This window comes from Poecilia reticulata, chromosome 20, assembly GCF_904066995.2.
Source record: "Poecilia reticulata chromosome 20, P_reticulata-male-v2, whole genome shotgun sequence".
NCBI classification, from domain to species: domain Eukaryota; kingdom Metazoa; phylum Chordata; class Actinopteri; order Cyprinodontiformes; family Poeciliidae; genus Poecilia; species Poecilia reticulata.
The window spans coordinates 9,312,274-9,338,823 of record NC_088849.1 but is presented as its reverse complement, the minus strand read 5'-3'; the positions used below and the strand labels follow the sequence as shown (position 1 = coordinate 9,338,823).

The following is a 26,550-nucleotide window of genomic DNA, read 5'->3' as shown; positions in this document are numbered from 1 at the left end:
CGCCACGTAAGTTCAACAATACTTCCCAATTTAAAAACAGGTGTGTACTGTCTTTTTCTTTCACAATCTTTTATAGGCTGGGTGTCAAGATAAATAATCTGAAACATTTAAAAAATATTGTCTTCAAGGCAGCTGGACTGCATTCAGCAGAATAGAGGTTGAACTTCTATTTCTTTCTGTGTCTCAATAAACTATTGTACAAGATGCTTTTGTACAATAGTACAATATATATATATATATATATATATATATATATATAACTGCTCAAAAAAATAAAGGGAACACTTCAGTGTTCACTTAAATGTTAAAGTATTCCCTTTATTTTATTGAGCAGTGTATATATATATATACAATTATTTTATTTTATTTTATTATGACCATATTATGCCCGCTCTATCTAAGGCCCATAAGCTTAAATGTCGAAGGAAAATGTATGTTTAACAGTAAGCTACGGTATCTATGCAAACATATTTAAAAAAATTATTATATGCATTCTTATTATGCTTATTTATCAGATTAAAAGTACATTTTAGCTGGCATTAAGCATACTTTTTATTAGACTCACATTTCTGTATAATATTTTTTTATTAGTCTGACAATATTCTAATCTTAGCGGCCATGTTCTCATTAGCTGTAAGTGGGGAAAAAAATAATTAAAATTAAAGAAAAATATGCTTTAAAACATCATCATAAAATCTATATAATGTGTGTTTCGCTTTATGCATTTACTGACTGAGAAACACTTTTCAACAATATTTCAATGTACTGAATATTACTGTGTATGATGTTTTCCGTACGTTGTGGTCCAAAGGATCACAAGGCAACACAAAAACTGTAGCTGCCCTTCTTAAGATTTCGCAATGCAACCACTTTTCTGATACAACCGTGTGCTCTTTCCAAATCATTTTATTTGAAATCAAACCTTTTTATTGGGCTTGTATCATATTCTGGTTCACAGTTATATGAAATAGTAACATTTAACAGTCATGATGTTGAAATTAATCAAATATTTTACAGGTATGTTCTGCTGATCCCCTTGGATGACGTTCCACATTTATCCCAATGCTACTCTGTACTTCAGGGGGTGTCAAACTCCAGTCATCAAGGGCCACTGTCCTGCAGTTTTTAGATGTGCCACAGGTACAAAACGCTGGAGTGAAATGACTTAATTACCTCCTTCTTGTGTAGATAAAGTTCTCCAGAGCTTTGCTAATGACCTAATTATTCTATTCAGATGTGGTGCAGCAGAGTCACGTCTAAAAAAATTTTCCCCCACACCTAATATCACTCAGACAAAATCTCCTACAAATTAATTACAAATGTTAAAGTCAATTTTGGGGGAGGGGGGGATTTCAAAATAGAGCCACACACCTACGCCAGCTTTACGTAGATTGTCACAAATCAGCTCTCATCTGGGCAACCTGGGACGACTTACCAAGTCAGTGTGAGAATCTCCACTGTCAGGGTTAATTGGGGCTGATCAGATAAAGACATCCTGGATGTGTTGCCTCACAGTTCAGGCCTCTGGGATAACTGCTGAACTTGATAACCACCTGTCCTCCAGAGATGCTAATGAGGCAAAATGGTAATTCGGGGAGCCTGGCTGCGGTGGGTGACTAGGTGATGAGTTTTTTGGGGATTTCAGAGGAATGTATAAATGGAAGTTGATGCGTCTTCCTAAAAAGGATAAATGTGTAACAGTTAGTGACTGAGAAAGTGACAGAGAGAGAGAGAGAGAAAGAGAGAGAGACAGGAAGTGCTGATGTGATCATCAGAGGGGTACCTGCCTCTCGGTGTCCTGCCTTCAAGTCATTACGGCTCGCACCGTCTGAGGAGAGCTGCAGAGTTTGAGGAAGAGTCATGGTAAGTCACAACCTAACTTTGTCGAAAAGTCCAAATAACTTAATGAGGATTTCAGGGTTTAAAAGAAAAGAAGGAGTTAAACGGACACAAATGAAGGAAAACGGTACTGAAACGGTATACATTCAGGAACTTTTAGGGGAACCATCGTTCGATGGTAAAACTGACTCAGAAGGTTGCTGTGTGAATATTAGATTTAGAGATTCACCGTTTTCTGTTGTACTTTACTGTTTGATGTTGGAAAAAAGAAATTGGGAATAATGATGAAAATCACTTTGGTAGACGTTTCACATGTCAAATGTAGAAAGTAGCTTCTACACTTTGATTGCCAGTTTTAAAAAAAAGTTATATTTTACATTCAATGTAAATCTAATCTAAAGATGTCCCAAGACAAGCTTTAAAATGTTGCTTGCTGTTTTTTTTTTATCAAATATATATCAATAAAGCATATCATATCATGAAAAAGTTAATATCTTAATAGTAATATATTTTTGACACGAATAAATAAATGTATGAGGTAAATCCATCTCCCATGTGCCCAGTTTTATGGTTTTAATATTTTTTTAACAGCCTAAAATTTTTCCTTTCTCCATTTTGAAAAAAGAAAAATACAAATTATATTATAACATGAAAATAAAAAGTCATGCAGCAAAGGCGCACAAAGAGCGACATGGTAGTTTTTAGTTCTGCTTTCTTCTGAAGATGAATTTCATTGTCTTTTTTATTTTGCTTTTTTTAAACATGAAGTTGTTTTACGTCACTTATAATAATCCGTTACATTTCTGGTTGTTATCGAATTGCTGAATTTGTAGCATGAGAGCTAATCAGATTCCGGGAAGAAAAAAAAAAATTAACTAAAGCTCAAAGAACGTGCCTGAACTCGACTATTTTGACTGAAGTAATTTAAGAACAAAAAAGCATGCTGCCTAATCTAATTCTGCCCACCAAACGCTGCCCGCAGATGTCAGATTCCAGAGTGTCGTCTGTCATCCAGGAGTGGGTGAGTTCGTATCCAGGTCAGCCTCACAGCCAGCCCCTGAATCCCGTCGCCTCCAACCAGGCCGCACAGTCCAGTCAGATGTCTCAGATGGACATGATCTCGTACGGCCAGTCTCACACGGGGATCATCAGGGGGGTCGCTGACGAGAGAGTGGCTGAGCAGATGATGGGACTGCCCTACCTTTCCTACAACACGTCCTGCCTCAGCAGCAATCCCAACTCAGGGAGTTCAAACCACCACCAAAGCCACGCCGGCGCTCAGCAGGTGAGTCCAGCGCGTTGCGTTTGTGGGGTACGGGACGTCTACCAGAAGAGCCGCTGCTCAAACACCCGTTCTCGTTTCTCCACCCAGGACTTCTCGTCCTTCCTGCTGCCCAGGGTCCCAGTGACCAAGAGGAGCATCAGCAAGGACAGCGCGGAGTACCGCCTGCGGCGCGAGAGGAACAACGTCGCGGTGAGGAAGAGCCGGGACAAAGCCCGCAGGAGGATCCTACTGACCCAGCAGAGGGCCCTGCAGCTGCAGGAGGAGAACCAGAAGCTGCAGATGAAGATAGGACAGCTCACCCAGGAGCTGGACACTCTGAAACACATCCTGTCACAGCGGCACCTGCAGGGAGGCGAAGACGGCGCGCCGCAGGAGTCTGGTATTTGACCTTTTTGCCCCCCCCCAGCAGGCCTCGTGGGCGTCAGAGCTGCCTGTCAGGATTAGACGTGAATGTCCGAAAGACTGAAAAAAAAAGTCTGTTTTACACTAACATTTGTGATTTTGGGAAGTGGAAAGATTGACTTTAGCATAGGTTTAAAATGTGTGTTTGTTGAAGTTGCATAACGGCAGAAAAAAAAAAGAAGAAAAAAAGCAGAACTAACTCAAAGTGACCTAGCAACCACATAGAGGTTGTCCACCACCCTTCTCATTTTAATGCATCTCTTTGTGTAACGTAACTTGCCATGTCTGCCCAAATTTTCTTACTGCGCTCACAAGATGAAAAACTAAGAAAATGAAAAGAGCCTTCTTCACTGTGCTGTAATATTTCACAAAGCGTCAACAGTGGAAACTATGTAATTTATCAACTGAATTGAAAGCTCATGGATTTGGATAACAGAGGAGAGTTTCTGAAAACGGACTTGAGTTTGACTTTTTAACTTTAATAGGAGGATGGCTCAGAATTAATAAACTCTAGTTCAGTTTTGATTCCACATAAGTGTCTCTTCTAACTCATCGATTTTAATTGGCAACTCTTTTTTATTAGCTTTCTCTCACTAGGTAAGGATTTTGAAGGATAAATTCTGTTTAAGCAAAAATTAAACCTGAGGATTTTCTACATTTACAAGCATTGCAATCCCATCTTAATTAACTTTATCATCTGAAATAGCATTTTTACCTGCTTTTGATAACCAGTGTTAGAGGCCTATTTTATCACAAAAGAATCGTGAGACCTCAGTTTGGGCTCAGAGGACATTCCTCTTCCAAAGTTACATGCTGAAAGGGTCAAAACTGGCAACGTATAGAAAGACTGATCCTGCCTAAAGATAGTCGAAGCCATATGCCGAAAAGGGCCAAAGTTGGAGCTATGTGTTGGGGAAGGCAAAAATAAATAAAAAATGATACCGAACTGGTGCGATCTGGAATTAAACCCGTGTTCATGGCTTCTTTGAAGATTCCTTTTGCAGTTTTACTTTAAAAACGAAACATTTCCCAAGACGGTGTCTGATCCGTGACGGGCTTGTTTGAAATAAAGCCTCTTTTATTCAGAATTCAAGTCTGTCTCTGAATTTATTTTTAATTTTTTAGAATATCCTCACGTAGGTGTCTTCGAAAGCAGCAGAACCCACGCTGTTTATACCCTACACGTTACCAGTCTATTTTTACCTGAGGTTAACAATGTCAATATGGAAAAACTACAAAAGAAAATCTGAGCTCTGACAAATCGTAAACTAACAGTCGAGCTTTAGCTTAGGTGTAGCTTCTGATGAATATGAATGTTTGTTGACTTTAGCTGACGTTTGATTGAACAGGTAAATATTTCCGCTCTTTAAAGTTTAAAAAAAAATAAAATTTAAAAAGTGAATATGTTGGTGTCCAATTCGTAACTGATGACATCTTTCAATTTATGATTAAAATAAGAATTTCTCAGCTTTTGCTTACTAGCTAACTCTTGCAGATGCATGTGTCTGCCAGAGCTAGGAAATAAGCACAGCAGAGGTTTCTTGTGTGTCGAGTCATGACACATTTGTTTCCTTAATATTAAAATATGTTCTAATTTAAATTAGGTTGTAAATGGCAACATCTTTAATTTAAGAGGTACTTTTATATGCTTTGATAACTTCCAGGTCATAAAAGTTGAGTTTTTGCCACATAAGGCTACTGATTTTAGTTTTTTTTTTTTTAACTTAAGTTAAGACTATCTTCTTAAAAGTAAATATTAATTCCCTCAAAATGTTTTTGTATAATAAATTTAAGTATTTCATGATATGTTGTCTAATAGGGAAAATTTATCCTTTAAATTACTGTTTTAGCTTGTGCTAACTAGCTAGCAGTTAGCCGCTAATCAAGATAAAACTTTGTCAAAGTTATTTTTCTGTAGAACAAGTAAATATCCTTGCCGCTATATGTTTTAAAAATACACATATATAAGGATTAAAAAGGTAAACTAGAATAAATTAACGGCAACCTGTAACAAACTATAATTAATGCTATTTTCAATCACGTATTAAACGTAACTCACTGAAAAACAGCTTATGGTCCCTTTCAGACACACATGATAAAAGACATATAATCTCTTTTTGGGTGTGTTTATGTTCCTTTATGTGTATGTGTAATATGTTTGTATAAAAAAGCCAAAAAGGTCAAATAAACCCAAAGTCGCTAAACAGAATTGCTGAGCTATAAATGTGTAAATATCACACACTAACAGTTAAAGGTTTAAGTTAGATAAATGAAAACAGCATTTTTAGTTGAAAATATATGTCTTTTTTTATATTATGATGGTTAAATTACTAAAATAAAGAAGATGCAACATAGGAAGAAATGTCTCTTTGTGATACAAAAAAAATACATTTAAAAGGAGTTTTTTTTACTGGTTTTAAAATCAGATGTGAAGAGACTGAGTTGTTCAGAACCACACTGACGTTGACGATCTCAGCTTTAACGTTGACGATCTCAGCTTTAACGTTATTAGAGCCTTCAAAAAGTTTTCCACTGTCTCTCGCAGACTGATTTGTTATCTGACTTCTACTTTATAACCATTGCCTAATTATTTTTACCTGACATTCGAAGGTCCGTCAGGGCTGATTGTGAAGCGTTGTTGCCCAACAGAGTTACACAACCCCCTGTGGTTTGTAGTGAAGGCGATGAAATCTAAAAATCTAAGTGCCTCCGTCCATAAATATTTGATTTGTGACCACCGTGATGGGACTCTCTTGTAGTAATTTCACCAGATTGTTGTTGTGGAGTCTGGTTTGCAATTTTGTGCAGTAATTCTTGATAAAAAAAAAAAAGTCAAATTATTAATATTTTTCCTCCCAATAGGAGATCTTTGTTTTGTTTTCTTGTGACACACAGATTAAAGGCCGGATTACACTAAATTATCTTAAAAGCATTTCCAGAACAGCAGCAAATTGGAATATGCGACTTAAACAACTGCAGAAACTTGTGAACGAATCAACATGTTGTGTTGTCATCGATTCCCCTACCCCCCAACAGCATCCTTCGTCAAGGTGCACACCAGCCGCGCTATTTCCCATAAACCCTCTACCCACAGAAACGGACGTCATGCCATGGACCGTTGTGCCCCAGCGGTTTCCCTTTGTGGGATGGGCAAGATTTCGACACAGTGGAGGACAGAGATGAGGAGTGCAGAGATAATATCAGTGTTTGGGGCTGTCAGGGCCTTCCTGTGGCTGTGATGGTAATGAAGGGACACAGAGATAGGACCCAGACGGAAGGGGTGGAGGGCATCAAGCCAAACATTTGATTTATTTATTTAGTGTAATCTTGTAGATTTCTGATTGGAATATGGCCATATGAATTTCAGACGACATAGCAAGTACCAGGGTGTGAAAAAGTATTCCACCTCTCATTTCTTTTTTTGTGTTGTTTTTTTTGTCACACTTATATTATCAAGATAATTCTAAAATCATTTATCGTGCCCTCCTTCCCCCACATCAAAAAAAGCAACTCCAATTCAATTGTTTGCCCTTTTTTTTGACGATTCTCAAGACTTTAATGAAAAATATTCTGTGGCTTGATGAGACAAAGGCACAACATAACAGAAGGTTTATTTAACAAGTAAGGTTGTCTTTTCGAGATAGAAAAAAATTTGTTTCATTATCTATAAAACAAACATCTTGGTGATGAAAAACAAACAAAGCAAAAACAGAACAAGAACAAAAAGGCAGAAGTCGTCTTGACGTGGTTTTTTTTTTCCCACAGGATTGTAAAAATGAAACAGAATAGCAGTTTTGTGTTGATACCTTTTGTTGTGTGAGACCACAAGAGGTTTTTTTTTTCATTTAAAAAAAACAAAAACAACTAAAAACATTTCTGAAAAGATATTTGATAGCGAGTACGCTCAAGAAAAAGAACATGTTTTCACATTTGTTAAAGTTAAAAAGATCTCTTAGTCTGCAATTTTACAACATGCAATAAAAACCTAACGGGACTGCATATCAACCCAGCATAAAGGCCTCAGCCGGACCTCGACAGTTAATTTCAACGCTCAAGATTATAGCGCATCAAAAATAATAAGAAACGTACTGACACAGAGATTCTAAGAAATGCTGTAACACTTCCTGTATGCACACTGGAGGAGCAAAGCAAAAAAAAAAAAAACTCAGACATTTTCCAGACATTTTTTTTTTGCAGCAACAAAATAAAAAGCAGACACTTGCTTGTGAAAATTTGTGAAAAAGGAGAGTGAAAGTGCAACAAAGTCTCTTCTTTTTTTTTTCTTTTTTCTTTTTTTTTCAGTCTGACAAGTCCCTCATGCAAATAAAAACTTCTTGTGTGACCATGTCTGTTGAAATGTCCCGCAGCGTCATGTGGGGCAATATGTGGTCCCAGGACTGCGACATCTCCACAGAGTTAAGAAAGCCTGTATTTCACCTAATCCCTACCAAGTTACTCAACAACAACAGTGCACCATGTGAACCCCACCGCCACCCCACCGATGGAGCTCCACTCCGAGATGTGATATTGATAAAAAAAAAAAAGTGTCTCCACTTTATATCAGGGGGAAATGAGAAGTTAGATGACCACCGACGATGTGTTATCTTTGATTTTAGACATTTAAAAAAATGTGTTTCGTCAACTGAAATACGAAGCCTGAATGAGGAAAACGCATTAATTCTGTAAGGTAAGGCAATTTTATTTATATAGCACATTTTCAGCAACAAGGCTATTCAAAGTGTATCCTCCACTGCAATGAATATTTAATTTCCTTATAACTGCCTCTACAGCATCCTGCTCTAATGGCCATGTGGTCCATGCCCCAGTAGAACAAACAATGTTGGGGTCATCCACTGAGACTTAAAACAGCAGGTGAGATTTTTCAAACTAATCTAATGACAAAGTTTCAAACATTTAATGCACTGCAGGAGTTACCTGTTGATAGTGATGATGTTATTATCTTGCTTTATAGATGCAGGTATCGGGCACACATGGATAAAACGCCTCCATTCTCCCAACTCTTACCGTGCAAAGGTCCAAAGCATAAAGGCGTGTTTGACGTGTCACTTGTAGATCCCTGATTTATGGCGCCACCCTGTGGCAGACAAGCGAAGGGGTAAAGAGCACAGACAAACAGATGTCATACTCTGACACCCACCGATGTGCTGCACGACAACATTCTAACTCGGCTGCTGCTTTGTTTCCTCTCTCTCTGGGAAATATATGAAAATATTCTCATTGTGTTGAAATGTTCTTTCTTGAGGTAAAGCTAGGCTTTGGATATCTGTTCAAATTTAAACCTGACATCAATTTTATAATTTTCTGGGAAGCAAATAAATGTTTCAGAAGTACTGTGCTTTAGCATTTATCATTAACTAAACAGCTGGAAGGTTCTAGAAAGGACATGTTTTCTTTCTGTTGGCAGTGAAAGCTATTTTTCCCCTTTGTGACCTTCATGTAAATGTCTGAATATATTCTAATTCTCAAATTAAATTCTTATGTAAAACAACAGCAATGAAGATAAATGGAGTTCAACGGAGGGCGATATCAGAATTAAACCTAGACTTTGGCAGACTTAAGAGTGAAGTGAATGTAAAGTGTAGCAGTAAACCTACAGCTAGGTGGTTTAAATCAAATCATTATTTTGTATTAGAACGGCTCAGTCAAAGTCAAGTTCTGAAGCGAACTCAGAAATCTCTGGCAAGACTTGAAAATTGATGTCCGCTTTTTTTCCAGGCAATCTGACTGAGCTTTAGCAATTTAGCTATTTTTTCTTCTTCTCTCTCCCTTAGTTGTACAATGTTGCTAGAATATACCTCCAAAAGGCTTACAGCTGTGGTTGCAGCACATTATTGAGGATTAATAGGGGTTGAATACAGAGGCATGCCACACATAGATTATAACTTGTGAAAAAATAAAGCAACTGTGTACTGTTTTTCCATCTCATAGTTATGGATTACCTTCTATTGCTCTATCACATAATAACCCAATAAAATACGTAGAGATGTGTGTTGTTAGGTGATAAAACATCAATAAGTTAAAGATATATAAAACAAGGTACTTTAGTTTAGGGACATATAAATTAAGTATTAATATATTTTGTCAACAGATAGATATGTCGAGATTTGGAGAAAAATAATTCTTTGAAGTATAGAAATCTAACAAATTATTTAGGTTTTTACAGGTATTGGATTTTACCATATGTAGTTTGGAGTATTTAGCATTTATTAATGTCTATATTTTTAAGTGTTGCCTCTTACTGAACCTTTTTTTCTCCCACAGAGTGAATCCTCAGTTCCCCACACACGATCTTTGGCAGCGGTATTAAGACGAGACGCTGTTTCCACGATTTTAGCCGATTTTTCTCGAAGTGCTCCGCCGCCGGTGGAGCTGCTCCCTTTAAACAAGCGGCTTCTCCGCAGTTTTCCATCCGCTCTTTGTCCGCCAGGCGACGCGTTTCTTTTTAAGGTGATGTCGCACACATTCATGGGTAATTTATTTTGGCTCCTGTCGTAATGTCGGCGCTCCGAAACTTGGACTGACACAACCACACTGAACTAGGGAGCGGTGACGGCTGAACTAAGGAGCGGGGAGTCCAGCGAGCATCCCCCCCCACCCCGGCGGCGGGGAGCATCACATGTCAAAGCGGCGGAGCTTTAGCTGAGCTCCGGACTGACATCGGTCCAGCGCCCTCGCCGGAATCAAAGGAAGCCCACGGAGGACACCAGAAACCGAAGCCCTTCTTCTCCAGGACAGAAATGTCTGCTCTGTTATTAGAAAACGCAGGTTGGCACCGAGGCGCAGTTGAGAAACGGTGAATGCGGTGAAACTCTGACTCAACCCGCAATGTCATGGGTGTTTGGAAGAAACAACTGACTCTTTCTGGCTCTCCTTTAACAGCCTTTTGATAAACGGTAAGTGAAAGGTGCGTATTTATCTTAGCCACCAGGCAGATGTAATAGTATCTGTTTGTTGTGGTTTAGCTTTCCCGGGCAGGTGTCTCGACAGTGGCCCCTCCATCACTGCTGCTCTCTGTTTTCAGAGGCCAACCAGTTTGTCCCCGTGTGTTACATTCCTTCCACGTCCTTTCTCCTCCAACCTCCTGTAAAAAAAAAAAAAAAAAAAAAAAAGAAAAAAAACCTCTTATGTAACCTTGTGGGATTCCTTTTCTGTTAGACTTCCTGGCCCCGTGGAAAGAAAACACGGCAACTCCTGAAGGAGCCCCATGTGGACAGAAAGGCTGTCCCAATGCCAGATCAGAGCTCCCTATTCTCTGAAAGCACACAGGATGCTAATTATAAGTCACAATAAGGCTTTATTTGGGTATTTAGCTGAAAGTTAGCCGAGAGTGCCATCTCATGGTTTTGATTCTGCAATGGTATTTTCAGTGACGGTGTGACAGGAACTTTGTACTGTCTGAAGTGTATGCGGACACAGAAAAGGCGTGACTACGTTACGGATTGCATCATTTAGACACGCGCAAACAGCTGTTAAATACAGAAAACGTCACTGTAAATATATTTTTTATGCCGTTGTTTGGCGCCCGCTCTAGCACAGCGCCCCTAACCCCACTTTTTACGCCACTGACAGGATCAGTCGATGCATTTTGCAGGTTTTGTTTAATCTGTGACCTTGTGTGTTGGATGTGACGTAAAAGAAAATATGGTCCAGGTTAGAGAGAAAACAAAATGAGCAACATGATAACTTAAGAAATATATCAAACAAATGAACACGTTTTACCTTTAAAAGGACAAATTGCTCACATTAGTAAATGGAGGAGTTTTCAGTGAGGTTTTGAACGTGATTCTCTCTCTTCTTTTTTAGTGTGAAAACAGAAACTCAGAGAAGTGAGGTCTGATTGCATCTGGAATAAAATGCATTATGGGAAATTAAGGCTCTACTTTTATTTGCAACATACATGGCTGCTCATTTTTTTTAAAAAATTACTGTTAAACAAACAACACACGATATGTGGCAGAGGTGCAAGGAACAGCGCAACGCTAGTAGGAAAAAAGAAACAGAAAGTTTAAGACTATAACAACAAGCACATAAAAGTAGGAAATGCTCCAAATATTTAAAACAAAAAGATATTTTGTTTGCAAATACAGATTTAAAACATTTCAGTGAGGAGTAATAAAGTCTAAGTTGGTGTGAAAAAGATCCAAACAGGGAGTCAAACTTACAGCATAAGTATATAATACTTAAGAAAAACAATATTTATGACCTCTCGGAACATTTTCACTTGCTGTTGTATTGCTTTAATTTGACATGGAGAATCAGAGTAAAGTACAAATGTACCCCAAATAGAGCTGGGCAATAAATGATTAGCAATATGTATTGCAATAGTGGCGCGGTTGGTAGAGCTGTTGCCTTGCAGCAAGAAGGTTCTGGGTTTGATTCCCAGCCCCGGTCTTTCTGCATGGAGTTTGCATGTTCTCCCTGTGCACGCGTGGGTTTTCTCCGGGTACTCCGGCTTCCTCCAAAAAATTGACTATCAGGTTAATTGGCCTCTCCAAATTGTCCTTAGATGTGAATGTGTGTGTGCATGGTTGTGTGTCCTGTTTGTCTCTGTGTTGCCCTGTGACAGACTGGTGACCTGTCCAGGGTGACCCCGCCTCTCGCCCGGAACATTAGCTGGAGATGGGCACCAGCAACCCTCCCGACCTCACTAAGGGACAAGGGTGTAAAGAAAATGGATGGATGGATGGATATTGCAATAGATCAATATCGAAAGATAATATGTCTGATAAAATATTCAGTACGTAAAATATTGACTGAACTCCTATCCAGAACCGCGCAACGTTCTGGGAGATGTAGGCAGAAGACAGACTTTAACTGCTCAGCTTCTCACTTCTATGCTAGCTGGGTAGCATCAACTCACTCACTCATTGGTTACCTATAGCAACAGCCTGTTGAGTGACCCGCGGTTTGGGGTTTGTCACTCTGCCTCATAGCTGCTAAAAAATAAACAAACATGGAGTGAAAACTGAATAAAACAGGGAAGAACACACAACCAGCTTGGTAGTATTTCAGATATTCAAAATAAAAAACTAATCAATAACTATTGATATTGACAAATGTCAATGCTTCTATCGTGATAAGTTTTTTCAGCCACATCGTCCAGCCCCAAGTCCAAACAGTTGTTTGTAAATTTCACGTCTTGGAGCACGTAAAATGCTAAGCAAAGTTTGTGGTTGTATCTATAAAAAATGTTAAAAAGTTAGAGTTCTTTTCGAGACGCTCCTTATCCTGTAAACATCTGCTGCTTTTAGTGGGAGAAACAGAATTTTCTTTGGATCTTTGCATGTAGTTTTATAGTTTTCTTGCTGTTGTTATAGAACTGTGTGATCTGTTTCTCTCCCAGAGCTCCGCCTCCCATTCTGCCTGAGGACCTCCGACCTCAACGACAAACGATGACCTCCCCTGACTCGCCTCCCCTCGTCTCCCCCTCCCCGTGTCCGGCGCCTCCCCCGTCCCTGCCCTCATCCCCGGCTCCCTCCTCCCCGGCCCCGTCCTCCTCCTCCATCCCGGCCCCCCCGTCGCTGCCTCCCACAGGCGAGGTAATGGTGCTGGCTCTGGGCAGGAAGAAGCAGCGCGTGCTGATCGCGCTCTCCATCCTCCCCAACCTCTTTCTGGCCTTCCTGCTCTCCTCCGACCCCCTCATCACGCTCTCGCCGCCGCACCACTGCCGCCTGCCGGGCCCGTCGCCCTCGCCGGAGGCGCTGAACACGTCCCTGCCCTGGGAGAAGGGTGCGCGGCCCAGGGAGACCGGGAGCCCGTCCCAGTGCAAGCAGTACGCCAACGGCAGCCAGTCGTCTGTGGTGGACTGTGAGTCCGGGTGGGAGTACAACGTGACAGAGGGGCTGAAGAACAACATCGTCACCGAGGTAACTCTTCAGCCTAGCTGCTCAACTGTCAAAGTCTTTTCTTTTAGTTAGGATTTAGGGCTTAAATGCTGATAAACCTTTTTTTTTTGTTTCCGCCCGTCTCTACTGCAGAGTCCTGCTGAGCTTGCAGCTTCACTTTCTGCAGAGTTGTGCTAAACTTTGATTCGGCTTCACAAATTTATTTAACCTCAAGGGACAACCGGATAAATATCTCGTGCTGCAACACAGGAACATTAGTGTTTTCCAGGCTGTAAGGTCAAGTCATGTTTATTTATGTAGCACATTTCAGCAACAAGGCAGTTCAAAGAGCGCTACATCGTAAAAACATCATACAGTCACGATTTATGAAACAAGCAATAAGCATCACATTCTATCAAAGGCCATCATCAAAATCATCAAACGTATACAGCATTGAATATCTAAACAGAAGGAGTTTTTAGCCTTGATTTAAAGGACCTCAGTGTTTCGGTTGTTTTGTAGTTTTCTGAAAGTTTGTTCCTGATTAGAGGAGCATAGGAGCTCAACGCTGCTTCTCAGTGTTAGCTTCTGGTTCTGGTTCTGGTCTTGTTTAAACAGGACGACATACAGACCATTCCAGACAGCCTTTGGCTTCCATTCATTTGAAGTACAAAAAGAAAAAAAAAAATGCGCAGAGGTTCGGTTCTTCCTAAACGGCGAAAAGCAGTTTGCTGTGTTTGCTTTTTAGCGCAAGATTTATTTATTGTGAAAATCTTCCTTTGACTTTGACTCTGTCATTTATCAAAAATCAGGGAAATTCCTTACATCCTTTTGGTTCCCAAGCAGACCTTCTCCATGGTGTGGAATGATTATTTTCTACATGATTTTCCTAAATTGGTAAATGTTGTCTAAGTTATTGATTCTAATTTACTAAAACATACACAGAGCAAGAGAACAAAGGTGAGTGTGTGCAGTCGCTATCTTTAAAATCAGCCACCTGTTTCATGCAAATCATTTTCCTTTTAGCTAAGAATATGTAGAAAACTCAAAGTCTCTGTTGTTTGGATAAGCTAAAAAAAGTTTAATAAAGATGTAACCTGTGTTGATGATAAAAAACACCTCTAATGAGTTGAAATCAGTTGAAATTAAATTTTAAGATGCCTTGATTTATTGCTGCTTGTGAGAAACGAGCTCAAAACATCTCAGAATCCTGGATAAATTCTGGTAAATATATCTGAAATGTTTCTTGTATAGCAAGCTGCTTAGGTGTAGTTTGCTGCTGTTGGCAAAACGGCTTTGACCGGTAAATGCTAAAACGGCTTGCCATAGACAGCAGAGGAGATCATTTAGTATTTCACTGTTTGAATAGGATAAAAACCATCAGGCTGTTCAGTTTGTTTAAGACTTGTTGAAGTGCAAAGTGCTCTTTTGCACAGCTTTTACGAAAGCTCATATTTAATTTCGCTCATTTCATTGTTTGCCCATAATAGCATACAACTTAACAAGGCGGCCTTTCTGTTGGCTTTAAAGCAGATTAGAGTGAGAGAAAAAAAAAACACAGCCACATACTTCAACAAAACATGTGCTACAAATGAATAGGAACGCCTTTTTTATTTTTTGTGTTTTCAACATAAAACACAACAAACTGAGAGTTTAGGTCCTGTTCTGTGTTACTTTGGTAACACTAAAGCACAAGAATATAATGTGGATAGTCTTAACAGCAGTTCAGCTTTATTTAGATCGTTGTGCGAAGAAGAATTTGGAGGAGCATGTTTGGGATGTCCAAGATAAGAATTTCCATTATCATAGAGGACGATCCTGATTAGAGAGGGAGAGCTGCTGCGCTGATATAAATGGAAACTGAGGTATTAAATAAAATAAAAGCATGCTGGGTAAATAGTTTCTTTAGCAGCTTTCCTCTGTTTCGGTTTACATGACCTGTTATGTGCAACATCAATCATTTTTGCTTCCTAGCTTTGAGCACCTAAACCTCAAGGACACGGCTTTGTGTCTCCAACCTTTCAGCCGACCTCTCTCCTGAAACTAACTGTAATTACAGCTGCTTCTTTCCCAAATACGTTGCGCAGATCTCTGTTGCTCCCTGTTTGCGAACAACTCGTCATACATTTCTGCTGCCTCCGCACCGTGCACCACATATTTACAGCACTCGGTGTCTGTGCCCTCTGCCGATCACTCTGCTGTAAGGAACCCCACCCAGTCCACGGTATGAGGGCATTGTGCTGGTGATCCACCCACACCACTGCAGCAAGCGGAAGATTCTCCAAGCGCTGCCAAGGGACGCATTTGGATGCAAAAGCTTCCGTGTTGTTAAAACAGTGTTCACACTCAGGTTTACAGACAGGATGCTTCCCTGTCTCTGTGTGTGTGATATCTTTTCCTCCTTCCTGTGCAGCTTGCTTCACTGTGCTGAGGCGGGTAGCAGTGTGTTTAAAGTAAGACGGGACAAGCACCTGATCACCTCCAGATCAATAAGTACAATAAGTATCGCCTGTTTCCACACAGTACAGGCTGTTAAGTTAAGGCTGACTTGGATTCATTTGGCTTTACTCAAAGTCCCACTCGCTCTGGTCGTCACACTTTTGACCTTGTGCTGACATATTACGTGTGAGAAAATAACTGCACTTCCGCATAACTCTGTCCTGTCTGAACATTTTTTAACCTTTGAGTTCATTTTATCTTGGTGTGCCAAACCTAAGAGAAAAATGTAATTCTAGTAAATTTTGGTGCCTCGAGATGGCATTTATTGCGACAGCATCGTGGTCTTCATGATGATGTTGGTTCTCTTTAACAAAGCGAGGCCTTCACAGAACAAATTAATTTATGCCGAGATGAAATTATATAAATGAAGAGAAACAAATGTAAACTAAAGCCGACCCGATGATTCTTTGTTTGGGAGTCATCCATACTGAGCCAAACAGGCTCGGAGGTGGCAGCTTCATGCCTGATTGCAGGTTTCTTTCTGCTCCCACCAAACCAGTCGGGGGAGTCTCTGAACTCGTTTGTGCTCATTCCCGCTCCGCTCTTGTCATGCAAAGCATTCCAGGCGAATGAGAGACATGCGATGTCATGCCGCCCTTTGTCCAGACAGCGTGCGCCGTTGTGATGTCGTTACTCGGCAACAGGACGGCTGGTATTACGTGACGGGCCTTTTTCTGTTGCGCCGCATGGTTTTCAGTCATGCGAGGCCTCTTAATGTTTAGCCCTCTCCTCGGACTCCATATAGACCGGATCATTAGAACCGTGTTATCTCCCCCTCCTCCTCCAGCAGAGCTCAGCTGTAAATGCAAATCAATGGATCAATTTGGGGAGATGAAACTCTGAGCCGAGAGCAGAAATCTGGTGTCTTAAACAAATGTGCTTCGACTTTCTATCTCTGCTCGTATGTGACCACACTGCACTTTCAGCACAGTTATTTACTTTTACATTACATAAAAGAATCAGAGCCTCCTGTATTTGCCCAGTGGGTGTTAATCCTTCTTTTGTTTAACTCCAGACCTGCATTAAGTTTGGTTTCACTGATGTTTTACCTCTTAATCATCAACTACAGCTTTCTGTTTATATGGTGTATCCATCTCTTGATACTCTTGATGCTTATTGACTCTAACCTTTCTTAAAAAAATCATAAATGCTGGTCCTGACTCAAGCAGATCGTCTCTGACAGACCTCTCTCTCCGTCTGTCCAGTGGGATCTGGTGTGCGGCCAGTACTGGCTGGTTCCGGTGGAGGAGGTGTGCTTCATCCTGGGCGTCCTGACTGGATGCCTCAGCCTAGGCTACACAGCTGACAGGTAAACTTAACAACGTTCTCTCACATCCATTTATTCGGATGTGTAGTTTATTTCTTTTAAAGACAGTTGGACCTTTGTTTCTTTGGTATTTTTTTCCATTCTTTTTTTTTAACTTTCTTTCTCTCTCTCTCATTCTTTCTTTGTTTCTTGCGTCACTCAAGTTCATGTACGAGTGAAGGAAGGCGAGGGAATACTTTTGGTTGTTTAGTTTGCCAAACCTTTTGTAAAACTTGGTGGTGGCAAAATCATGCTGTACTGATGCTGGTCGGATTTGATGGGAAGCTGGTTGGAATAATAAAAAAAAAAAAAACTTGCATAATTTTTCCCTCTCCTTGAAATTATCCTGTGGTGTGCCACAGAAAATCTGAAATAATTTGCATTAGAGCTTGTGATTAAAACGGCACAAATCATGGACTTCAAGTTCTTTCCTCTTTATTTTAATTACTGTAAGAAACTGGAATGTGATGTTTACTAAAGTATTAAAGTAAACCTCACCGATGTGCGACGAAGCAATTAACCCTAAAAAGTCACCATCTGTGGCTTTTTTTTATTTTTTTTTTTAAGCTCCACCCACACTCCCACAATGCACTGTTGGTCTGCATCCGCTGTGTCACTGGAAGGGCTAAGCTGGGAGAGCGATGATGTCATTTCAATCAGCTAATAGCCCTCATTCATTTCCTGACCATCCGAGCGTTGCATGCGTTTGTTAAGGCCAGTAATTTAATGCTGCCTCCTCGGGGCTCCCAACGCAGAGCCTACAACGGGAGCAAGACGGTGCCAAACCGCAAATCAGCGAAACATTGGCGAATTATCACAGTGATTTATAGTCAGGGTTGACTAGTTTTCCTTCTTTAGTTTTCAAGAAGGTATTTGTCTTGAGGATAAACAGTTTTCACTTAAATCACCTCAGTACACAAATGTGAGCTGTTTTTTCCCCCCAACATTAAAGGTTTAACTATGTTAGTAGTTACATGTCTCAGCTGCAGCTTTGTGTCTCCATGGTTCTGCAGGCTGGGCAGGTCCAAGACCCTGCTGATCTCTCTGACTCTGTCGGTGGTGTTTGGGGTGCTGGTGTGTGTCTCTCCGTACCCTTCCATCTTCATCGTCATGCGCTTCTGCCTGGCTGCTGCCAGCGCAGGGGTCTATCTAACTCTGTACATCGCCCGTAAGTATACCCAGTTATTAACGTATCATCCAAGTCATACACAACCAGACAGACATTTCTACGTAGAAAAAGCAAATAATCCAGTGGGTCTCACTATTATTTTTTTTATTTGTTGACAGCAGCAGGAGGCTTTTCTCTGTAAAATGGGACTGGTTGTGAAAACTCTGAAAACATCACAAATTTATGAGGCTTAATAAGCTATGGAGACTTGTGACATGTAAATAATTGCTAACTAGAGCATAATTAATCCATCTCACCAGCCATGGTTAAAGTTTCATTTACTCTTGATGTAATACTTTTTAAAACTACTCCATAGTTTGTTACACTCCAACCTTAAGCCTGAATTTTTGGGGGATTTTAGATCATAGACCAACATAATGTGGCATAGTTATGGATTGGAAGGACATCTATACATGGGTTTTCCTAATATTTTCCTAAAAAAAAAATCTGAAACGTATGGCACACGTTTGTATTTGGCCCTTTTTAGTCTTGTATCATAAAATCAAATGGCACCTAGCAAGCTACAGCAGTCCACCTAAGCTGGCAAGGTAACTCTAGAGGAGCTGCAGATATCCAGAGCTTAGGTGGGAGAATTTGTTGACATGGCAACAAGAAAAAGCAACAATGCATCAATTACACATCAATCAAACAAACAAAAAAAAGCCATCCTCATGTTTGCCTGTTTGTAACAGTAAATGTTTTCATCTGGCTCAGACTGGCGCTTCGGCTCGGACTCACCTAGGTAAATCTTAATAATTAGCTTTTAATTGCCGCTCGGAACTAGCGTCAAAAGACCGAATTTGTAAATATCAGCGTGCAATTACTCGGCTGGTTTAACACGCACAGAGAGTTGGAACGGGTTTGTAAGTCAAAAAGTGAACCGTGGGGAAAAAATAAGCATCTCAGAGCAGCGGCAATCAGAAGTAGTGATGTTTTCTCGCTCTGCAGGTCTGGAGCTGTGCGAGCCGTCGCTCAGGCTTGTGGCGACCATGCTGGCCGGTTTCATGACCGTGGCGGGGGAGCTGCTGCTGCTGGCCGTGGCCCTCGGCTGCCAGTCCTGGAGGGGCCTGCTGGGAGCCGGGGCGGCCCCTCTGACGCTCTTCCTCAGCTACGGGTACGACCGCTCGCCCAAATTGGTAAATCGTTGAGTCTGTATTAAAAGGACCCGAGTCCTACAGCCAGCTGGCTTGCAGAAAGCTCTGTCAGGTTGTATTGATCTACTCCCTGCTCGCGTCAAGACACATTAGGACCACTTCATTCAACGGGCCAGGTTTCCAGCAAGCCCTCGCCGCTTCTCCTAACCAAATTAAATGAGATTATCGGCAGATTTGCAGCAATAATCCTCAAATTTTTAATAAGAAAGGATTAAAGATTTGCACCACTTGCTGACTTGTTTATTTCTTTGGCTCACGGAATAAATTGGTGCCGCAAAAGCTCCACGGTTTTCAAATAATTCCGTTTGAGGCTGAAAGGGTGATTATGTGCTGGGTGTTCCCATCCTGCAGCGTTCCCGGTGTGTTCCCAGAGTCCCCTCGCTGGCTCCTCCTGTCGGAGCGATCCGCGGACATGAATGCGTTCAACGAGAGGAGGAACTCCAACAGAGACCTGAGGGACGACGAGAGCTTCACAGGTTTGTTTACAAACTCGCCAGTGTTCAGTTTACGCACCATCTCACTTTTCATTTTATTTCATTCACTCGATAAATATGAGCAACTAAAAGGCTTCGGGAATGAAAAAGAGAAGAAAGAAGCATATACTTCTAACATCTGCTCCCTATTCACACAAAGAGAAGGTTAGCTATTGAACTCAGAAGACTATTTAAGACTTATTTGAAATGCACCAAAAATACACAACAAAACATCAGCTTATTCAATGGCTTATTGCTTCATCATAATAATGATCAGATTTCTTTTAAATGCAGAAAGAGCTTTTGATTGTTTTATCTGTGTTCTTAGTAGTGTAACGTTTTTATTAAACCATACATTTTTTTTTTTTCCTTTTTACAAATATAGTTTTGTTTGGGGAAAAAAAAGCACTTTTTGGTTACATTTTAGTATACTGTACTCCATCGATTCATTAAGATTTAAAACATTTAAGTGTTTAAATATTGGGTTTGTGCAACTTCTGTCTCCACTTATTTCAAAGTATTTACATTTCTTACTGAATGTGGCATTTTTAAATTATGATTTCAAAATGAAAGTCTGTAAGGTTTAAAGTTGTTTTAGTGAGATGATGCCAGAGAAAAGTCCAGGGGTTTTGATCTGAGATCTGCCATGTTGCTTCTCTGCAAATTGTTTCTGCTTCCTTACAGCTGCTACATTATTCCTTTATTTATGCAAAATGACAAATTCAGTTGCGTGGACGGTTCAGCTGCAGGCTGTCCAAGCAGAATGCCTGACTAATATCACCTTTTTATACCTTCTTTTCCTCAAAAAGCAGACAGCCAGAAATAAACCTAATATAATGGAGGTTTATTTTATATATTTGTTTGAAGCTTTGCTATATAATCACATTAATACATGTTATAGATTACATTGTCATAACTTTATTAGTCAGTGCCACATTCACTGCTGCAGGAATAGTTGCTAATTTCATGTTTAAAACAGAACCAGTTAAATAATGTTTTAGATATTTTTATGTAAATATGCAGTGAATGCCAAGTTATAATCAAGGATTTGCTGAACGCATTTGCTTCCTGCTTTATAATGCAGCTATTATGAGCCATAATGACATGCTGCTGCTGTGCAAGACAACCTAAGTCAGGCTTTATTTACATATAAACATGTTTACTGTTTTGTCAGCTTAGCTCTGACTTTATCGTTCTTATCCTCCACAAACCTCACTGCTTCGTTGTCTTAGTAGATGGGAATAAACTGCATTGTCAGTAATTATATATGGGAGTTATGTTTTGGTATCTTAAACAAGTGAAACTGCTTTCGGATTTGTGCGGCATGAGGAAATTAGTTTAGCCCCGTGTGTCTCCTAAAACAAAGACGGAGCCAGATTCATGTTTTGTCTAGCATGTGACATAAGAAATGGCAAAAAAAAGTACATACAAAAGATCGAAATGTAGTTTTTTTTTTCTAATGGGATCCTTGTTGAATATGTGTTGAAGAAGAATTAGTAATAAAACTATGCCACAGTAGCCGTGCTAAAGAAAGCTCTGCCTTTAATTCACAGCAAATCTTTGTATACAAACATGAAAAATTGTCTAAATATATCTGAGAACTCTTTGTATTTGAGAGAAGCGGGGCATTTTAATGTATAAAATGTGTAGGAACCCTGATTTGAACTAAAATGATGACTATATAAATTATTAGTGGAAACATGCACAGCACTCAAAATTAGTCACTTTCAACATAAAAGAAACATTTTTCTATCAGTGACGTTTCTAAAAGCGGAATAAGCGCACTCATGCTGGGCAGCATAATTATTCTGCTTAAGGGTCTGTTAAAAAGGCGTTTTTCTTTCCACTGTCGCCATGTGCATCATCGATATGACTAATTGCCACAATAAAATCAACAGCTTTTAATACTCAGTCGTGTGATGTTTTTAATTATTTTTTTTTACTGTTGTCTATTTCTTAGAGGTTTTTTTCCTGTTTTATTTTATTTCACCCATTGTAAAGCACTTTGATTAAACTATTGGTTATTGTAAATATTACTATTAACGTTCCTCTGTCACCAAATGCTTATCTAGGAATTTTTCCTGCTAAATCAGTGACTTGGTGCAACAGGCTGGGTTTACTTTAACAGAAAAATGACAGTCCTTAAATATTTACCAGTTTAAAAAAAAAATTCCCCTTTCTAAATTGGTTAAATTTTTGTAGCTTTGGCGTGTATTTTAGGAAGGCAGAGGTTGTACAGTATGTTTGGACTTTGATGGTCTTGGTCCCGTTGTTCCGCAGAGCTGGACTCGGAGCCGGCGCCCTCCACCCGCCCCCATCTGTCCTTCCCCGAGCTTTTCCACAGCAAGAACATCTGGAAGAACATCTGCGTCCTCGGCTTCACCTCGTAAGTCACCCCGCACTAATTTAGCGCCGGGACAGTGTTTTGTGTCAGCGCAGCGCTTTGTTTACAGGCGTCCTGCAGTCTCGTATGTCATCCCTGCGGCCTTGTGATGGACTCTAAACCTGCGTGGACGCTCACTCTTCATCCTTCCCTCCCGTCCTCTCTCCTCAGATTCATCTCTCACGGCATTAGTCACTGCTACAGCTCTTTCCGTGGTGACGTCAGAGGCACCGCCCCCAGCTTCTACTGGACGTACCTGCTGTCCGTGAGCGCGGGGGGCGGAGCCTGGGTGCTGCTCTGGGCGACGGTGGACAGGTGCGGTCGCCGTGGCATCCTGCTCCTGTTCATGACGACGACGGGCCTGGCCTCGTTGATCCTGTTGGGACTCATGGAGTGTAAGCTGGCTTTTAGTGGGCAGCGGGGGCTTTGTCTTGTTTTTTTAAATTTTTTATTATTATTGTTATTTTGAATAAAACTACACTCAAACAGGAGAGACTTAATAGTCCAACAAGGTGGAAACAGGATCTTTTCATCTCATGCTGCTAAGGGAATGATTAAATGAGGCTTATGTTGGGATTAAAGTCCTACCTCTAATGATGGAGATTTCATTTTAGCCCACATTCACCTGCAAGATCAAACTGAACTTCATCCATTATGAAAACGATAAACAGCACACCAGTCTGCTTGGTTCGTGGAAAAGTCCAAACTATACACATTGTTTTTCCATTGCTTTGTGGAAACACACATTTCAGAATCTCTGTCTCCCCCTAGTGGCTGATAAATAACACAACTCCTGGTTTATGTAGGACACTGCAGTGAGAGCAAAGTCAAAGCTGTCAGAGGCTGCGCTTTAATCGCTCATCAACAGCGAACAAGGTGCTGATTAGACTGCTGGGTGGGTCTTTGTTCCTTTACAAGCCAAAGGAAGTCGAGCTGACTGAGTCGATTCAATCACATGAGACGCATCACCTTCACGTCGTCAACACTTTCTCTTCTCCTCCCTCACAGATCTTAGTGAGACGGCCATCACGGTTTTCTCAGTGCTGGGTCTTTTCTCCTCCCAAGCCACTGCATCCCTCTGCATCCTCTTCACTGCAGAGATCATGCCCACTGTCATCAGGTAACAAACACACTGACTGAACACTACTTTCAAAGCTTGGAGCAACAGAAATGCAGTAAGTCACGAGGGAGCAGAGGATATGTCGTGTCAATAGGGACCCGTATAAAAATGCTTGAATTTCAATTAGGTGTTTTCAAGGTTTAGAAAGTGCTGGATTTCTATTTAAAGTCCTTGAAAGTGCTTAATGTTCAAACTACACGGTTCTGTAATGCAGGGCAATTGAACTAATTCAGATATTTTCAGAATACAAAGACACGAAAGTTTCAAACAATCTCTAAAAAAGTGTTCTCGCTAAGTTTTCTGGCATTTAGCAAATAGAAGCAAGATTTACGAGCTTGTGTGGATTACAGGAAATCCTAAATGTATTCAACACTTACTGTGTCATCCTGCTAACCCAGGTGTCTGCAGTTAAACCTCATTTAGAACCAATAATGTCACATGACAAACGGAAGAAAAACAACTTGTATTTTTTGAAAAATTTCCACTTAAGATCTTTTTAAAGAAACTAATTTTTGCTATTTTTGAGGTTTTACATGTTGATAATTGTGGGAACTTGTGGACAAATGGTGAGAGAAATGGGTTAAGAATATATCACTAGTAGGTTTAGTGTTATTGTGGAAATTCAATGCTATTATTTCTTGAAACGACAACAAAAATATAGCGAAAACCTAAATTTATTATCACAGCCATACTTAAAAACATTAATTCTTTATCATTTCTTGTTAAAGTTGTATAGAGCCATACCTCTGCTTCAATCTGTCAAAAAAAAAAAAGGATCCAAAATGAAGGCATTGAGGATGAGTGTGTGTGTCCAGGGGCACCGGCGTGGGCGTGGTGCTCGCCCTGGGCTGCGTGGGCCGCCTCAGCTCCCCGATCATGGACCTGCGGAACCACTACGGCTACTTCCTGCACCACGTTATCTACTCGTCCCTGGCGCTCCTGGCCGTGCTCTCCATCCTGCTGCTCCCCGAGAGCAAGAGGAAGCCACTGCCTCAGACACTGGGCGATGGGGAGCAGTACCGGCGCCCCCCGCTGGGCCGGAGGAGGAGGGACAACGTGCCGCTGCTGGCCACCCCAAACCCAGAAACCTAAAAGAGAAGGTCTCCGCAGCAGCGTCCCGCAAACAGATGCCCGTCTTTCGTGTTTGTTCGCAGGAGGAGAGAGGGAGAGAGAGAGACGTAGCAATATGGAGACAAACAGGAGGACGACTGGAGATGAAAAGGGCTGTAACGGACTTTATGCTTCCTAACATATCACACTCTTTGTCATTCCAGACGCAGACTGCTTGAGCTGCCTCAGACTTCACATCTCTCCGTTCTTTTTCCCAGAACACTTAGATTTACCTCTGAACATTAACAACATCCACGCACATTCAGGAAGCTCTTCATTTTCTGTCACGAGACACACCAGCATTCAGCTACACCTCTGTGTCTGTGTGTCTGTGGTAGAGGCTGCATCCTACGGCTGCAGGTGGCAGTCATTTGTTACAGTTCCTATTTTCTTATGCATTTGCTGTGGGTGAGAAGACAAAAAGTGCCCAGAGGTGTAGAAAAATCGAGGTTTATTTTTATTTTATTTTATTTTATTTTTTATAACTTGCGGATCAACTCTCCGATCTGGCACTGGAGCCTGGTGGGGAACAGCAGCTGTAACAGGGGAAAAAAAATAATTGTAAATACTCTTAGGTTTTAGTTTTTTTGGGGCATCTGAGTTTTGTTTTTTAATGCCAGACTCAGTGGCTGGAGTGATCCAGTCTGCAATGAAGCTGGGCGACGAGAGAAGAGCACTTTGAATATTCTGCTTTGTAACATTAACGAGTTAATCCGACCAAAGTCTTCAAGTTTAGGGGGGCAGGCCTGTGAACATAAATCACACATTCTGATCAGAAACCTCCCAGTAAAGATGGCAGTAAAGTCTTGCCTGGAGCTAGAAATATTTATACTATTTATGTGGTTGTTAAGTTTAATCAGTAATTTATCCTGACACTTTGAGTCTTAATTGTGAAGCTGGATTGGATCCGTGTAAGCCTTCCGTTTATCCCGGATGTCAACCATGAAACATTCCTGTCTGCATGTTTGGAAACACAGAAGGGCTTGTTTTCTCTGCATTTCCTCCGACTTGATACCTCTAGATCAGTAGTGTCGGCTGTCAGCTGATGCTAGACGGATAGAAACAAACCGCAGTAGAGGTGTTGATCATGTAGGCGTATGTAAATTGGTCTTTAATGGAGACAGAAAAGTTGTCTTTTTGGGAAAAAGGGCCCAATGAGCATGCTCCATGTTGGGGAGCTGAAGAGGGCCCCTGAGCTCCAAATTAACCCGTCATTCATTCCCTGTTGCACTCTGTAGGGCTCCGACCCAGTCTGGAAAAGTCTGGAATTTGATTTTATTATTTTCCTGGTCTGGAAAAGTGTCGGAAAAAAAAAATCAGATTTAACTCGCTTTTCTGTTGCCTAAATCTGCTCTTTTTTCCCTGTTTCCTCCTCTCCTTTGTCCTCATCAGCTTTCTTTTTTCCTACTTCTTCTTTCTTCCTTGTACATTCCCCTCGTTTCTTCTTTCCTTCATTTCATCTTTTTCTACCTCTTATCCTTCATTACGTCCTTCCTTATTTTCTTTGTTACAAAAAATTATTTTTTCTTTCCTTCCTGTTTCTGGTTTTTGCGTAAAGCTTATAGATTCAGGAAAGGTATCTGCCATGAACACAGTGAATTTTATATTTTTAAAATGGTGTTAAATACTGACGACTTTGCAGGTTTGAGACAGGAAAAGTATGGTGTTTAATCTATCTTGTGGGAAAGAAATATCGCAGGCAGGATGATTGAAAATGGGTAAATCTGTTTTGCAGATTTTGCTGGACTTTGAAGTTAAAGAAATGCAAGTTTGTTGATGACTTTTTAAAAAAAAATATCTGTATGTTGCACTCAACAAGTCTAACACTTATACTCTAGTTCTTATCATTAATTAACTTGGCTTGAATATAATTATGTCTGACAACACTGGCTGATCTGTTCAACGATGGAGTGTGATGCAGTTAATTCTGATCTTATGTCAATTAAAACTGGTTTAATAAAAACAA

General features: G+C 40.6%; 2 protein-coding genes and 1 long non-coding RNA gene across 4 annotated transcripts; 2 read left to right on the top strand and 1 right to left on the bottom strand.

The window, feature by feature from the left end:
- Nucleotides 1-322: 322 nt before the first annotated feature.
- LOC145549370 (uncharacterized) lies at nucleotides 323-9,925 on the bottom strand. Of its 2 annotated transcripts, none has more exons than XR_014085317.1 (3): nucleotides 9,792-9,925; nucleotides 8,462-8,621; nucleotides 323-1,838 (listed from the first exon to the last, which is right to left on the bottom strand). It is a non-coding gene; the product is annotated as an uncharacterized LOC145549370 (long non-coding RNA). The 2 variants fall into 2 exon arrangements; XR_014085316.1 differs by lacking the exon at nucleotides 9,792-9,925 and having other exon boundaries at nucleotides 323-1,677; nucleotides 1,784-1,838; nucleotides 8,462-9,743.
- Nucleotides 1,727-4,614, top strand: cebp1 (CCAAT/enhancer binding protein (C/EBP) 1). Its single transcript, XM_008438404.3, has 3 exons — nucleotides 1,727-1,863; nucleotides 2,822-3,124; nucleotides 3,212-4,614. Exons 1-3 carry the CDS (start codon nucleotides 1,861-1,863, stop codon nucleotides 3,509-3,511), a joined length of 606 nt encoding a protein of 201 aa, XP_008436626.2. The 5' UTR covers nucleotides 1,727-1,860; the 3' UTR covers nucleotides 3,512-4,614.
- On the top strand, nucleotides 9,900-26,550 carry slc22a17 (solute carrier family 22 member 17). The gene is made up of 10 exons (XM_008438403.2): nucleotides 9,900-10,440; nucleotides 12,891-13,413; nucleotides 17,076-17,179; nucleotides 18,190-18,344; nucleotides 19,293-19,458; nucleotides 19,850-19,974; nucleotides 22,252-22,357; nucleotides 22,526-22,749; nucleotides 23,363-23,474; nucleotides 24,290-26,550. Exons 2-10 carry the CDS (start codon nucleotides 12,940-12,942, stop codon nucleotides 24,564-24,566), a joined length of 1,743 nt encoding a protein of 580 aa, XP_008436625.1. The 5' UTR covers nucleotides 9,900-10,440; nucleotides 12,891-12,939; the 3' UTR covers nucleotides 24,567-26,550.

Excerpts from the sequence above, each read along its gene's own strand:
- cebp1 (XM_008438404.3), top strand. Across the intron at positions 3,125-3,211 it reads GCCACGCCGGCGCTCAGCAG|GACTTCTCGTCCTTCCTGCT; the intron begins GTGAGTCCAGCG and ends TTCTCCACCCAG.
- slc22a17 (XM_008438403.2), top strand. The coding sequence starts at position 12,940 with ATGACCTCCCCTGACTCGCCTCCCCTCGTCTCCCCCTCCCCGTGTCCG. Across the intron at positions 22,358-22,525 it reads TGCGTCCTCGGCTTCACCTC|ATTCATCTCTCACGGCATTA; the intron begins GTAAGTCACCCC and ends CTCTCTCCTCAG. Across the intron at positions 23,475-24,289 it reads ATCATGCCCACTGTCATCAG|GGGCACCGGCGTGGGCGTGG; the intron begins GTAACAAACACA and ends GTGTGTGTCCAG.